Consider the following 12,564-nt stretch of genomic DNA (forward strand, 5'->3'; position numbering starts at 1 on the left):
TACATACTGCAATACTTATGTTCAGCTACAAAGAAAATTTGATTAAACAAAAGAAAACTACCAGTCCCAGGAACTTCTTATAATGGGAGTCACCTGTATAGCTAACCGTTACCTCAAACACAGGATATTTCTATGAATATCTTTTCCACAGTTTCATAAGAACAAACCGATTGTTTAACCTTCTCAGGGTGACACAGCTAAGTGAAAGTCTTGATTTTCAGACCCTTGAAAATCTGTTTGTTTGTTTTTTAATCTAAAACAGTTCAAACAATTGATGTCATTAAAATGAAGAAAACTAATTACCAGTATACATCGAATACATCAAAGAACCATTGTGGATTATTTCACTATGTAAAACTTTTTATACATTCCATGTGATGTAATACAGCACAAAAATAAAAACATGCACATATTTTGTTTGCCATATTTTGTCCAAGTGGACTATCATTAGTGACATTTCAACTGTACATGTCATCTGACCAAAAGAGAGAAAAAATTAATATGACACAAAATATCATGTGAACATTTCCATTGTAACCAATTTATTTCCTCTAAAACTTGAAAAATGCAAAATAAAACAGGGTGGCAGATATATATCAGAATAGTGGCACCCTGCTTTTTCGTAAACCAGCAAATCCCTCAATAATACTTTGTCCATGATTTTCACTCTCAATTACAGCAACTTCCCAATATCAAATGAAAAAGAAAAATGAGGAAAATCGACTTTGAGTTTGTTTTCATCATCACAGAGATGTAAGTTCAGAAGGCTATATCCCTATTAAAAAAAGGAAAAAAAAAACATATCCTCATCAGTGAGCAGGAGACAGCTAGACATCAGCTTGGTTCTGCGACAGATCGAGTTCATACAGCAATCGTATGACATTATACAACGTCCAAGTAGATCCTTGTAATTTGATTGGAGGATTGTTGGTGACGTGATATTAAATAAGTACTCCATTCAACGCGCCGTGCAATTTTGGTTCTATTTTTGCGTACAACTTGGTTTGATTTTTTCGTTTTATTCCACGGTTCGAGAAATTGTACGGTACTGCGTGTACTGTGTGTTGCATATTGAGGATCGCATGCAGCTAGGGCAGGTACGTGTGCGGTACATGCATGCGCGTACGTAGGCCTACGTTGTGCTAGTGTACGTGTATGAGCACTAGTATAGCTGTGACCTGTATCTATACACTGATTGCACAAGCCAGAAAGAGAATCGCAGTGGATCCACATGCAAGTATGGCTATATTTTTCATACATATATAGACTTCTAGGCCTACTTAGACCAAAAAGATCTACTTGGACGTTGTATAAAACAAATAGTGTATGGTCTTTACTCGTGCAATGGAACGAGATTTCGCACTCGGTGAAAGATGAGGCGCACTATTCAACTCGGCTTCGCCTCGTTGAATAGAGCGCCTCTATCTTTCACCTCGTGCGAAATCTCGTACCATTGCACTCGTGACCATTCACTATTTGTATATTATGATACAGGAAAAACAGTTTTGCATTCACTGGTCTTTAAACACTCACATTTCAATTTAAATTGGAAAGATGTCGACAAGTCAAATGCACATAATGCTATTAACACAACATGTCAGTTGTTCATAAACACTGTACATGAACAATGGTGCAATCACATCCACCTGCTAAAATCGGCTACGCAGAACAGAATTACAAATTTCTAAGAAACAGGCTTTGAGCACTGGTTCGTTCAATGACATGCACTTTACTTTGAATGGGGTGAATTTCAGGTTACAGGTGAGAATTATTTACACATCAGTGGTCACTAAACCAGTTTCGAATAAACCAGCGAAAATCATCATCACACATGGATGAAAAAGCATGTTTTGCTTCGCGACCATCTGCCCCAGAATAAACGCAATATGAATTTTGGAATAATTGGTTGATTTGCCTTTCACCATTTTGTTACTAAATCGTGAGGAAATGTTAACTGTACATATACAATGCATTATTTAGATATATGTTTATGTATATGACTGTTGAGCTTTATTTTGCACCATCACACCAGTAGACAACATCATACACAGAGACCTGTGAGGATGAAGTCATAAGAGAGAATGAAAGGGCATTAATGGTCCTCCTTACTGCACTAAGTAGTGGTGAGTTATCAGTCCACCTCCTGTGTGCTTTCTCCCGGTCCGGAGGGGGGTGGAGGAGGGGTGCTGCCAAAGGGCGAGCCTCCTGGGAAACCCCCTCCACCAGCAGAGCCACCCGGTGCGGCGCCACCAGCCCCCGCCCCGGCACCAGCCCCGGCCCCGGGTCCGGCGCCAGCTCCCGTCCGTACTTTGGACTGCATCTTCTCGATGAGTTTGGCAATCTTGGGGTTGCTCTGGTACTTTGCCATGTTGGCTGGATTGGAGCTGATGTCAGCGAAAGCTGCCTGGACCTCAGGATCCTATCCAGGGGGGAAAGAAACACAGCGAGTGCAAATATGAGGTCACATTTCTATTCAATGTAATAGAGAGGAACTGTTCTCACAACTATTTTTTTCCCAACGTTTTACAGATCGCAATTTGCCTACTATCAGTAAACTACTGTAAAATCAGAAATTTTCGCATGCACGAAACTCTCCAAAATTTCGTGAGGAGCCAAGATTCGTCTCAGTAAAAGCTTTGTCTACACTATGCGTTGAATGCCAGCAGCGAATCTAGAAACTCTCATACCACTAAAAAAGACATTTCACACCAATTTTCAAAAGTTTCATGCCCAGGATGATTCTAGTTTTACAGTAAACATGACAGCGCAGTCTCATACACAAACTATAGTTATTGTATACATCATAGTAGCAGGTCTAATTTTTTTGTGAATCGGGACTTTATGGCAATTTTGCAAGTGGTTAAATTTGCAATCATGAGGTAGAGTCAGGAGCAGAGTAATGTAGGCATGCAAGACGCATTCAAGAACAGGGATAATAGTTTTGCACATTAAGTACACAAATAGAACACGACTTGCAAAGCCCATGAAACTAAAAACCTCGCGGAATATACAGCATATGTGACCATGCATCTAAAAACCAACAAAAAGTCACACTCACTGATTTTGTGTGAGGACTGAAAATACATGTAGGTGAAAAGGGGTAAACCCAGCCAAACTGAGTTTTTCATATTTCAAGTCTTCTTCTACATTATACTACATTTTGGGATCATAAAATGAACAGGAAATTGTGTTTTTAGCAGTTTTTCTTGAACAATTTTTGGTGTAATTATGATTGTCTTAGAGTTCTCTTTGCATTATTTGACCCATTCCCTACTGGGAAACTGGGGCCTGTGTATTAAATCTATGGGGATTTCAGAATTCGGCATGGAACAGGTTAAAAACCCTGTCCATACTCTTCACTTTCAACTCCCATAACTTGAAAAGGATGGTGCTATTGCCTTGAAAGTTTGCATTAATCATCTAGAGAATGTGTTAGTACAGCATGCTCTATTTCAGCTTCGATGATAATCCCTTCTTTGTTGTTGCAGTGGTGGTTTACCGTCCTATTTTTGTTCCATTCATCGCACAGCTAGCATGGCTTGATAAAGATTAAGAGCTTGAATACACCCCTGTACTTTTGAGCCTCTTTTCTCAGTTCACACTTTCCAGAGTGTGAGTTTTCTTTCCAATATCAGGGTAGGTTAGGAGAGTCCATTTGATTTGAGTTATACATCATTTTAAAGCTTCAAGTCTGCTCTTTCAGAACCTGCTCTAAACTAAAAATGCATGTCAGCTTTTTGTTGGGTTTTGTGAAGCACGGTCACTATATACACCTGTACAGTAACTGACTTGCTCATAACATCATATCTGTATTGGAATCACACCATGCAAGGTGCAGGAAATATTGAATATTCATAAGGACTGGTGAAGAAATGTTTTCTAAAAAAATTTGAAATTTCAAAATGTCATATCTTCCTAATTTCATATCCGATTTTTGTCATTTTTATATTGCTCTGTAGGGAATATTACTCTCTTTCTTTTGACGTTTATTTATTTTTTTTTTGGGGGGGGGGGTGGATTTCCTCTGAACGACATCTACCAAACAGCTTGATGTATCTGACCTGGAATGCTGCAAGAATCTCTGGATCAGACATGATGGCGGTGATATCAGGCATACCACCGGGGAATCCCCCGCCGGGGAATCCCCCACCGGCCCCACCCGGTGATCCTTCATCTGGTGGTGGTCTGGCCGCACTACCACCTGGGAAGCCGCCGGGAGCACCGCCTGGGACGCCGCCGGGGAAGCCGCCGGGAAAACCGCCTGGGAAGCCGCCTGGAAAGCCACCGGGAAAGCCACCGGGAAACCCTCCCGGGAATCCCTGTTCCGATTCCCTCTTCCTTCTCTCCTCCTCCTCCTTGGGATTGGGAACAGCACAGTACATGATGACGATGTCAGGAGCATGATCATTTCTCAAATTTATCATAATCAAGGCTCGACATTAGCAGTAGACTGGTGGTCCAGGGCCACAAAATTTTCAAAAGGTTTATCTTTTGGTGGCCTGATCACACAGTTGTGATTCAATATGGATTGTTACGTTTCCTTTTATTTCCAGCCAACCCATTTCTTTTTTCGGGCCATCAAAATTTCGCATTCAAAGATTTTAGTGGCCCGAATGGGCCACTAGAGAAAACGGTTAGAGTTGAGCACTGACAATCATCATCCTTTTTGCAAAAATCACTTTTTAATTTATCATTTTGAGCATTATCACCACCATAATCATCATTATGTCTAGCTTCCATATCTTAATAAGAATGTGTTAATGCCATCATCATCCCCTTTACACCATTATCATTATCAACATCACTACTTATAATGAGATGCTTGCATTTAAAAGGTGGGAGTAATGACAGCTTGCATCACATCACTACCAAATTTGATTTCTACCAACATATCAGAATCTGGTTGCTAGCCCTTAAACCCGTTGAAGACCAGTCTTGTGTATACTCGGGCAGGCGTCTATGGGAAATGTGTGTTATAGCAAAATCAGCCCATTCTCAACATGTTAAAGTCAGGTCTCCATGACTAAAACGGGTAGAACACGATATCCCAGGCTCTCTGTTACAATGCATTATGATGCACTGCACATGAGTAATAAAATCAAATATTTGACTTAAATTCTGAGTGGTTGATAAAGATTTGTCTTTTGACTGGCCACTGAATCTAATTTATAGCACAAAGATCCCAGGCATAAAATCCTGACTGATAGACCTGATTTAGCCTCCTATGTTTCATGCAATAACAGACAGCATTAGTCATTATATTCCATGTAGACAATCCAACTTGAGTACTTCATTTGAAATCCACAGAGGTTGTTCACTATTATCACAAAGACAAGAAGATGTTCTTGACATTGCATCATTACAGTCATCCCAGCGTGAACTCTGACCTTGCGTGCTTTCTCCGCTGCTTCCCTCGCTTTCCTTATTCGCTCCTTCTTCTCCTTAATCTCCTTCTCCTCACGCTTCCTTTCGTATTTCCTCTTGTGCTCTGCAATCTTCTTCGCCTGCAAGATGAGAAAGAGAAGAACGCTTGATAAATACATCACAAAGAAACACAATTAAAGACCCAGGTTGGAACGATTGATTTGATCTTCATTCGCTGCCCACAGGGGTAAATTCCCAAATCATGACCAGTGCAGGCCTGCTAAAATAGAACTGCCAGCAAATATCTTCATCAAAGCGTACGCTCATTGGTAACAGTTGACAGTGAAATAGCCCTAAAGCGGGGCTGCACACTACCCCATTTTTTCTATTGGACCAACCTGTCTGTCAGACCAGAAGGTGCCCAGTTTTTCCATTGTTTACTGGTCCATTCTTGAAAAGTTACTTGTCCGACAATGATTTTTACTGGCCAGGGACTGTCGGGCCAGTGCCAGTGTGCAGCATTGCCTAAAGAGATTTCATTGTTCACTTGGAAGTTGTGTGAAAGCATCCTAGCAATTTCCTATCACTGTAAAGTGTATCAGAAGAGAACTATTACTTTATTATGGATCAAACAGACTATTTCTCATTACAAGGATCATCAGGAATCTCTGTATCACTATCACTAGACACTTGCCAAGATGTCAGCTAAACACTGTGATTGTCTCACTCACCCTTGGCTCAACTTCCTTCAGGAGTTCGTAAGCGATGTCGTCGTAGTCCAGCTTGCAGGCCATCTGGAGATCTTTGTTGGCCTCCTCCCAGTGACCTAGCAGCCTGTGGGCCTTCCCTCGCCACTTGTAGCCCTGGGCCGAGTCTGGGTTCAGCTGGATCCCCTTGTTACAGTCACGGATCGCTGCATTGGGCTTCTTCAGCTTCAGGTAAATGCTATATTGGGAAGATTTGGCATAAAAAGAAATTCAATGGCTGCTGGCTGTATAGAGTGGCCATAAAATACACAGTCTTCAGCACTTCATTTTCTATCAAGTTGAATCTACAGTGATCACACAAAGCAGGTGGTCATAAGACAGTTGGTCACTTCAGACAGGTTAACTTTTCCTAGAGAATCTAGAAAGCTTTTGAATTCACATTTCAGACCATTCTCTCACTAGCAAATCAAAATGTTAACAAAAGAAAAAAATTGCTGGATTAAGGTTAAGAAACTTGCAGGGCTGCAAACTCACCCATTTTCTCTACTGGTCTGACAGACAGGTCAGGCCAATAGGTACCAAGTTTTTTCATTTTTACTGGTCCATTCCTGAAAAAGTTACTGGTTTGACAGTGATTTTTACTGGTCAGGGACCATCGGACCAGTGCCAGTGTGCAGCGTTAGACATACATGTAGTAAACCTTGCAGCTTCTTCAAACAGAGTGGACTGTATATGGCATATTTTTTCACCTTGATTTCATTTCTAAGAATCTGCTCATCTAGTGACATTTACAAACCTATGACGAACCTTTGATGCACTTGATATTGTGCACATGTTTGCACATTCTGAGTCTTCAGTTTGCTAGGGGTACCAGGCAGGAGAATCTCCAACTTAAAAGAAGCCTGTGGTTGGAGTTTCTGCAACTAATTGTTTATACTTACTTCATAATAATTTTGCAAGCCTACTGTACACACGTAGTATACGCAGTATTCTCTTACAGCAGGACGGGGATAGTCATACCTGGCCCGCTTGGCGTGCAGGAGGGCCGAGTGGGGGTTGAGTTCGATGGCCTCTGTGAAGAGCTTGACCGCCTCCTCGAGGTTACCGTCGGACATGGCCGTCATGGCCTCGGACCGCTTATCATTGGCTTGGTCCATCATTTCCTCGGTCACTTCCTTGGATGAGTCTCCCATCGGCTGAGGCTCATCCTCGTCCGGCTCAATCACGCCCTCCATGTCCAGCTCTGAGTGGAGGGGAGTGGGAAGTGGAACAAATTATTATTGAGCCAATGAGGCACTGCTCAGTACTCTTCAGCCATTACAACATGCTTTTGGTCAGTGACAGGAATTCTGATTAGGAAAGGTAATAGGTTCTACACCTCCTGCATCAAATATCTTTCATCTAAAAATGTCTGTGATGATAAATCATACTCAGTGACAATACAAAAGTCAAGTAAGCACTGTCTAATTTCCTTTCAAGCCAGTTCAAGAAATATGAAAATTCTACCTCCCTTTCAGAGATATACAACCAAAAGTGGCCCACAATGTATGAAATGGTACTTTCTGAGCTTGGTGTAGAAAAATACTTTCACAGGAGATATGGTCAAAGAAATAAAGAAGACAAATGAGATTCCCTCTGTGATTAGGTAATCTTTATTCTGTGACATGATTTCTAAACCTTTGTGCTGATCGGCATACAAAGCATTCCAATATGCATGCCAATTGCAAACAAAGCACAGTAAGGGTTAAAGCTAAAACATAGTACTTGGAAGGGCTCAAAATTTACCTTTCACCTACATGATTTTACCTTCAATAAATAAAAAAGCTCTTCTAAGAAAATTATCTAGCCGATGCCATTTGCCCGGATATTATGTTATTTTCTGTGATATCAGGGTATGAATTAATAAGTACAATCCACTTCACAGTGGATACCGCTGTGGCCTAATATACTGCACTTGATGTAATTGAACATGAAACATTACACAGAAACCACGATCGGGTGAGCTCTGAGATTGTAGTACTTTCAGCAAAGCTTTTTGGCTAATATTTCGCATATTTATTTTATTACCCAAGTGGAATTGTATAATTACAGCATGATTTCACACATTTTACATATGTATTTGTGTATATCTTACAGTGGCGCAAAAGTCAACAGTTCTGCAGCCATGTATGTTTTAACTTTAAAGGGTGTGTACAGGTCTGGTCGAGGTAAGGATTAAGCTTTTAACGTTTTGCGAGATATTCAGAAACCACTCTATGAGATGTCAAAGAGCATGCAATTCTAAGGGGTATCAAAAGTTTATTTGATGAAAAGCGGTTTTGAGTGCCCGAGATATCCAAAAACAAGGTGAAACAAAGAGATCCTAATAAAGTTGTGGCCTGTAGTCTTATTATTATCACTTTTTGGGGTATCTCAGCCATTTGAAAACCAATTTTCATCAAATAAATGTTGAATCCTTCTTAAAATCACATGCTCTTTCATATTTCATAAGAGGTTTCTCATTATCTCACTTAGGAATGTAAAAAACATGAATCCCCACCTCAACCAGTACTGTACAGCCCCTTCAACCCGTTGAGGGCGAGTCCCGAGTATACTCGGGCAGGTGTCTATGGGAAATGCGTGTTGTAGCAAAATCAGTCCGTCCTCAATGGGTTAAAGCAAAGCAGAGCTGCAAGCTGTCTCTGGTATACAAACCAAGATCACTCTCTTCACTCTCTGGGGCTTTGTTGTACACACCACGGTCACTCTCTTCACTCTCTGGTGTCTTTGGTGTACACACCAAGGTCACTCTCTTCACTCTCTGGTGTCTTTGTTGTACACACCAAGGTCACTCTCTTCACTCTCTGGTGTCTTTGGTGTACACACCAAGGTCACTCTCTTCACTCTCTGGAGTCTTTGGTGTACACACCAAGATCACTCTCTTCACTCTCTGGTGTCTTAGGTGTACACACCAAGGTCACTCGCTTCACTAGAGCAGGTGTCTTTGGTGTACACACCAAGGTCACTCTCTTTACTCTCAGGTGTCTTTGGTATACACACCAAGGTCACTCTCTTCACTCTCTGGTTCCTCCATTGGTTCAGGCTCAGGCTCAGGTTCTGGCTCGGGATCTGGTGTGGTCTCGGGTGTGGCCTGGGGCTCGGGCGTGGCCTGGGGCTCAGGCGTGGCCTCCTTTGGCTGCTCATCTGGCTTGGAAGCCTGGTCCTGTGAGGCTGCTGGGGGTGGTAGATTTGCACCAAGACTGGAGAGACATTCACAGCAAGACAAACAGGCAGATAGACAGAAAGATAAACAGAAAGATGGAAAAACAAAGTTAAAGACAAAAAAAAGGTCACAACCACTTACACTACATCCTTTTTATTGCATGTTCTTCAGAAATTTCACCCAAAACGAATGTACTCTATTAAAGGTGCATAGTCCCGGTAGAGGGCGCTGTTGATGATACTGCCAATCACCATTATAGCATTGATATGAAGATTACCGAAGTTGAGCTGTCATCCAGAGTAAAGTGCGTACAATGTAGGTGTTGCTAAGTAATGTTGCCTTAGTTGTCTTCTTTGCGCATTGCGCAGTGTGTAGTTATGCCAGGGTGCGTGCATATGTGCTTGTTATTATGACATCACAAAAGAAGTTTGCTAAAGCTGTCATCCCCCTCAGCCGAATCATGAGCCGAACTGTGATCGGACCACTGACTACAGTGAATCAGACTTTTTCGGACTCGAGGAAGTGGGCCACAGCGTAAGCGCTAAAGAGGAGGCGATAGCGTACGTAGGTCTCTATAGGAAACTTGCGCCGTGCGCCCGTGTACGCATTTGACTAAAGCACTGGGACCATGCACCTTTAACCTGCATGTGAATGTACCACTGGTACTGTAACCCAACCCAATTCGTCGCCGCCTTTGTTTGAAAAATGACCGAACGAACGTCTACGGCAAGCCAAATGCTCCATACAATCACTAATACACTATATCGGTACACTTACGTTTATTGACTAAAGTACTAGTAAGTTGTTCGAGCGCTGAATTTAACTTCGTAATATTGTAAATGAGCAAGTCAAATGCTCATTCACAATATTACGAAGTTAAATTTAGCGCTCGAACAACTTACTAGTACTTTAGTCAACAAACGTAAGTGTACCGATATAGTGATTGTATGAATATTCTTCATTTCACAGTATTAAAATTTAGTTGCATGTACAATCTCCTATGAGTAGTATGACCTAATGCATCCATATGGAAATTTCTAGTTTCTCATACAACACGCGACATCAATACAGGGCTGCCAACCTTGAGTGAGAGTTTGGCGTGAGACACTGCGAGGGAGCGGAGCGACCTCTTGGCTAGCGCCTGGCGGCCAGCTGTGCGGCCGTACGTTTGTACGTACTACGTACACAGTCAGTGTATGTAAAGGCAAAGCGATGTAAAGCACACGTCATAGCCATACATGTACTGTAATTTGCCAAAAGTACAAGCTATGCTCATGTGGTATATAGGTAGAAACCAATCGTTATCCAATAGCTCGTCTTTGAACCGAAAACGATTATTATTTTTGTTACACCCGCGCAGGAAAAATCTCGAAATTTTGGGCTTGGGCATATCGATATTCGGAATATCAGAGAATTTAAGAGATAGAACTCTAGTCTATATCTATTTTTGTAGTCATGTACATTCCATTTTGGGGGTTTAGCGGGAGATTTTGTTTATCAGAGTGAGACAGTCAAAATTGGTTGAATTGCGTGAGTCTCACGCTCAATGCGTGAGAGTTGGCAGCCCTGTCAATATCATACTAACATGTTACAAGTACAAAATAACTCATATTTCCAGACAGTCTTGCTGGTAGAAGCTAAAACACCCATTGATAATGAGCTTTGTTTTTTAATGCTGGGCCTGGCACAAACAAAGGAAATTAGCACCGACATAGCGCCATGACTTGAACCACTGGCACTGCAACAAGGTCAGGATTTCCTCACGTGCTCACATAAATGTTAACAACACTTTTAAAACTTACAACTTGGTTATTTGTAGGCCTACGTCTTTGTCATTCCTGAGGGTTTAGTCAAGACACTCATGAATCATTCAGGTATTGTTCAGTGTTAGATATAGAATTAGAAAAGTGCCACTCCCGAGCGCGAGTCTGACTTCACCTAAACTCATAACTGCTTATCACAAGGAAAATCACTGCCCATCTTATTAGTACTACTACTAGTATTAGGCACCACTGACTCAGTGACTGGTCTTGCTGGTAACACCAGCGAAGGCTAACTTTCCAAACTCAGAGACCACAGGAAAGCAAACATGTCTCACCTTTCCAGCCATTCTCTATAAAACGCAAGTTGTGGGGAGTGTAGAATGTCGGGTTTCGCCTTGCAGATGGCGACAAAGTCTTTCAGTAATTTCAGCTGGCCTGGATCCATAGCTTATATGGTGATCCTGACTAAACTGAACGGAGGGTTTTGAAGATGCTATATTTCACAGCGTGGGATATGGTCAGCTACAGGAGTTGGGGTGTGTGGTGCTACAGCGAAAATGCACAGGATATTATGTGGACAACATAATCTCGGAGCCCGAGGTCAAGGCGTAAGGGCAGGGAATCCCGTAATAACACGTGCATGCACAATGCGAGCGCTCATGTGGCCACAACCACACACAATAATACACATACACGCAGCGTACGCACTCGCGCGGTCATGCCTCTCGCATTGCATGCTTTGTACATAGCGCACCTGTCGCACATGGCTTTGTGTTTGAGGAAAAATCGAGAACATCACATCCCCACAAGTTGATGCGGCGTAAACTTTTGAAGTCCCTGGGAGGCACCTGACCAGGGAATGTTTTGACGAGACGGTGTGGGTAGTGGTGGGAGGGGAAGGAAACGGCGTGTAGGAGTGATAAACGGATACAAAATGTAACCAGGGGCCGCGGAAGCGGGGGGGGGGGGGGGGGCTGGGGGGCTGCAGCCCCCCCCCCCACACTTTTGGTTCGTAAAAAAACAAAAAACAAAACAAAACAAAAAATCGGGAAAAAATCACAACACTCATGAATTTCAATTCTCAAAGATTCCGCCCTTAGCTTATTCCCGTCTAAGCGGGGGGGGGTCTTGACCTTGCCACCCCGGTCCCGCAGCCCCCCCCCCCCCCCACACACACACACACACACTGAAAAACGTTCCGCGGCCCCTGTGTACCACTTGAACTTGGTATACTATGTTTCATTTGTTGTTTGCTACTAGTTTATTGTTCCAGCCAAATTACTTTCGCTGTTTACTTAAATGGTCGCATTACAATCTCGATGAAGAAAAATGATGAAAACTGAGTGAAATGAAGAGGAAGAATTTTGTAGCCTAAAGAGATGTGGGGGTGGGGTGATGAGAACTAACAAAAAAGACGGAGCAGCTTGAAAAAGAGTGAATAATTATGAAAATTATGACACTTATGATAAAGAAGAGGAGGAGAAAGGTGGTAGGGGATATAGCGCATTTAATAAGATCAATAAAAGAT

At 42.2% G+C, this 12,564-nt stretch overlaps 1 protein-coding gene across 1 annotated transcript; it reads right to left on the reverse strand.

The window, feature by feature from the left end:
• Positions 1–1,489: 1,489 nt before the first annotated feature.
• On the reverse strand, positions 1,490–11,673 carry LOC140234653 (hsc70-interacting protein-like). The gene is made up of 7 exons (XM_072314686.1): positions 11,372–11,673; positions 9,111–9,310; positions 7,092–7,314; positions 6,096–6,309; positions 5,388–5,504; positions 4,062–4,355; positions 1,490–2,419 (listed from the first exon to the last, which is right to left on the reverse strand). The coding sequence occupies exons 1-7, from the start codon at positions 11,479–11,481 to the stop codon at positions 2,132–2,134; spliced, it is 1,446 nt and encodes a 481-aa protein (XP_072170787.1). The 5' UTR covers positions 11,482–11,673; the 3' UTR covers positions 1,490–2,131.
• Positions 11,674–12,564: the final 891 nt, after the last annotated feature.

This window comes from Diadema setosum, chromosome 11 (genome assembly GCF_964275005.1).
Source record: "Diadema setosum chromosome 11, eeDiaSeto1, whole genome shotgun sequence".
Lineage (NCBI taxonomy): Eukaryota > Metazoa > Echinodermata > Echinoidea > Diadematoida > Diadematidae > Diadema > Diadema setosum.

Excerpts from the sequence above, each read along its gene's own strand:
- LOC140234653 (XM_072314686.1), bottom strand. The coding sequence starts at position 11,481 with ATGGATCCAGGCCAGCTGAAATTACTGAAAGACTTTGTCGCCATCTGC. Across the intron at positions 9,311-11,371 it reads TATAGAGAATGGCTGGAAAG|TCTTGGTGCAAATCTACCAC; the intron begins GTGAGACATGTT and ends ATGTCTCTCCAG. Across the intron at positions 7,315-9,110 it reads GAGTGAAGAGAGTGACCTTG|AGCTGGACATGGAGGGCGTG; the intron begins GTGTGTATACCA and ends CCCTCCACTCAG.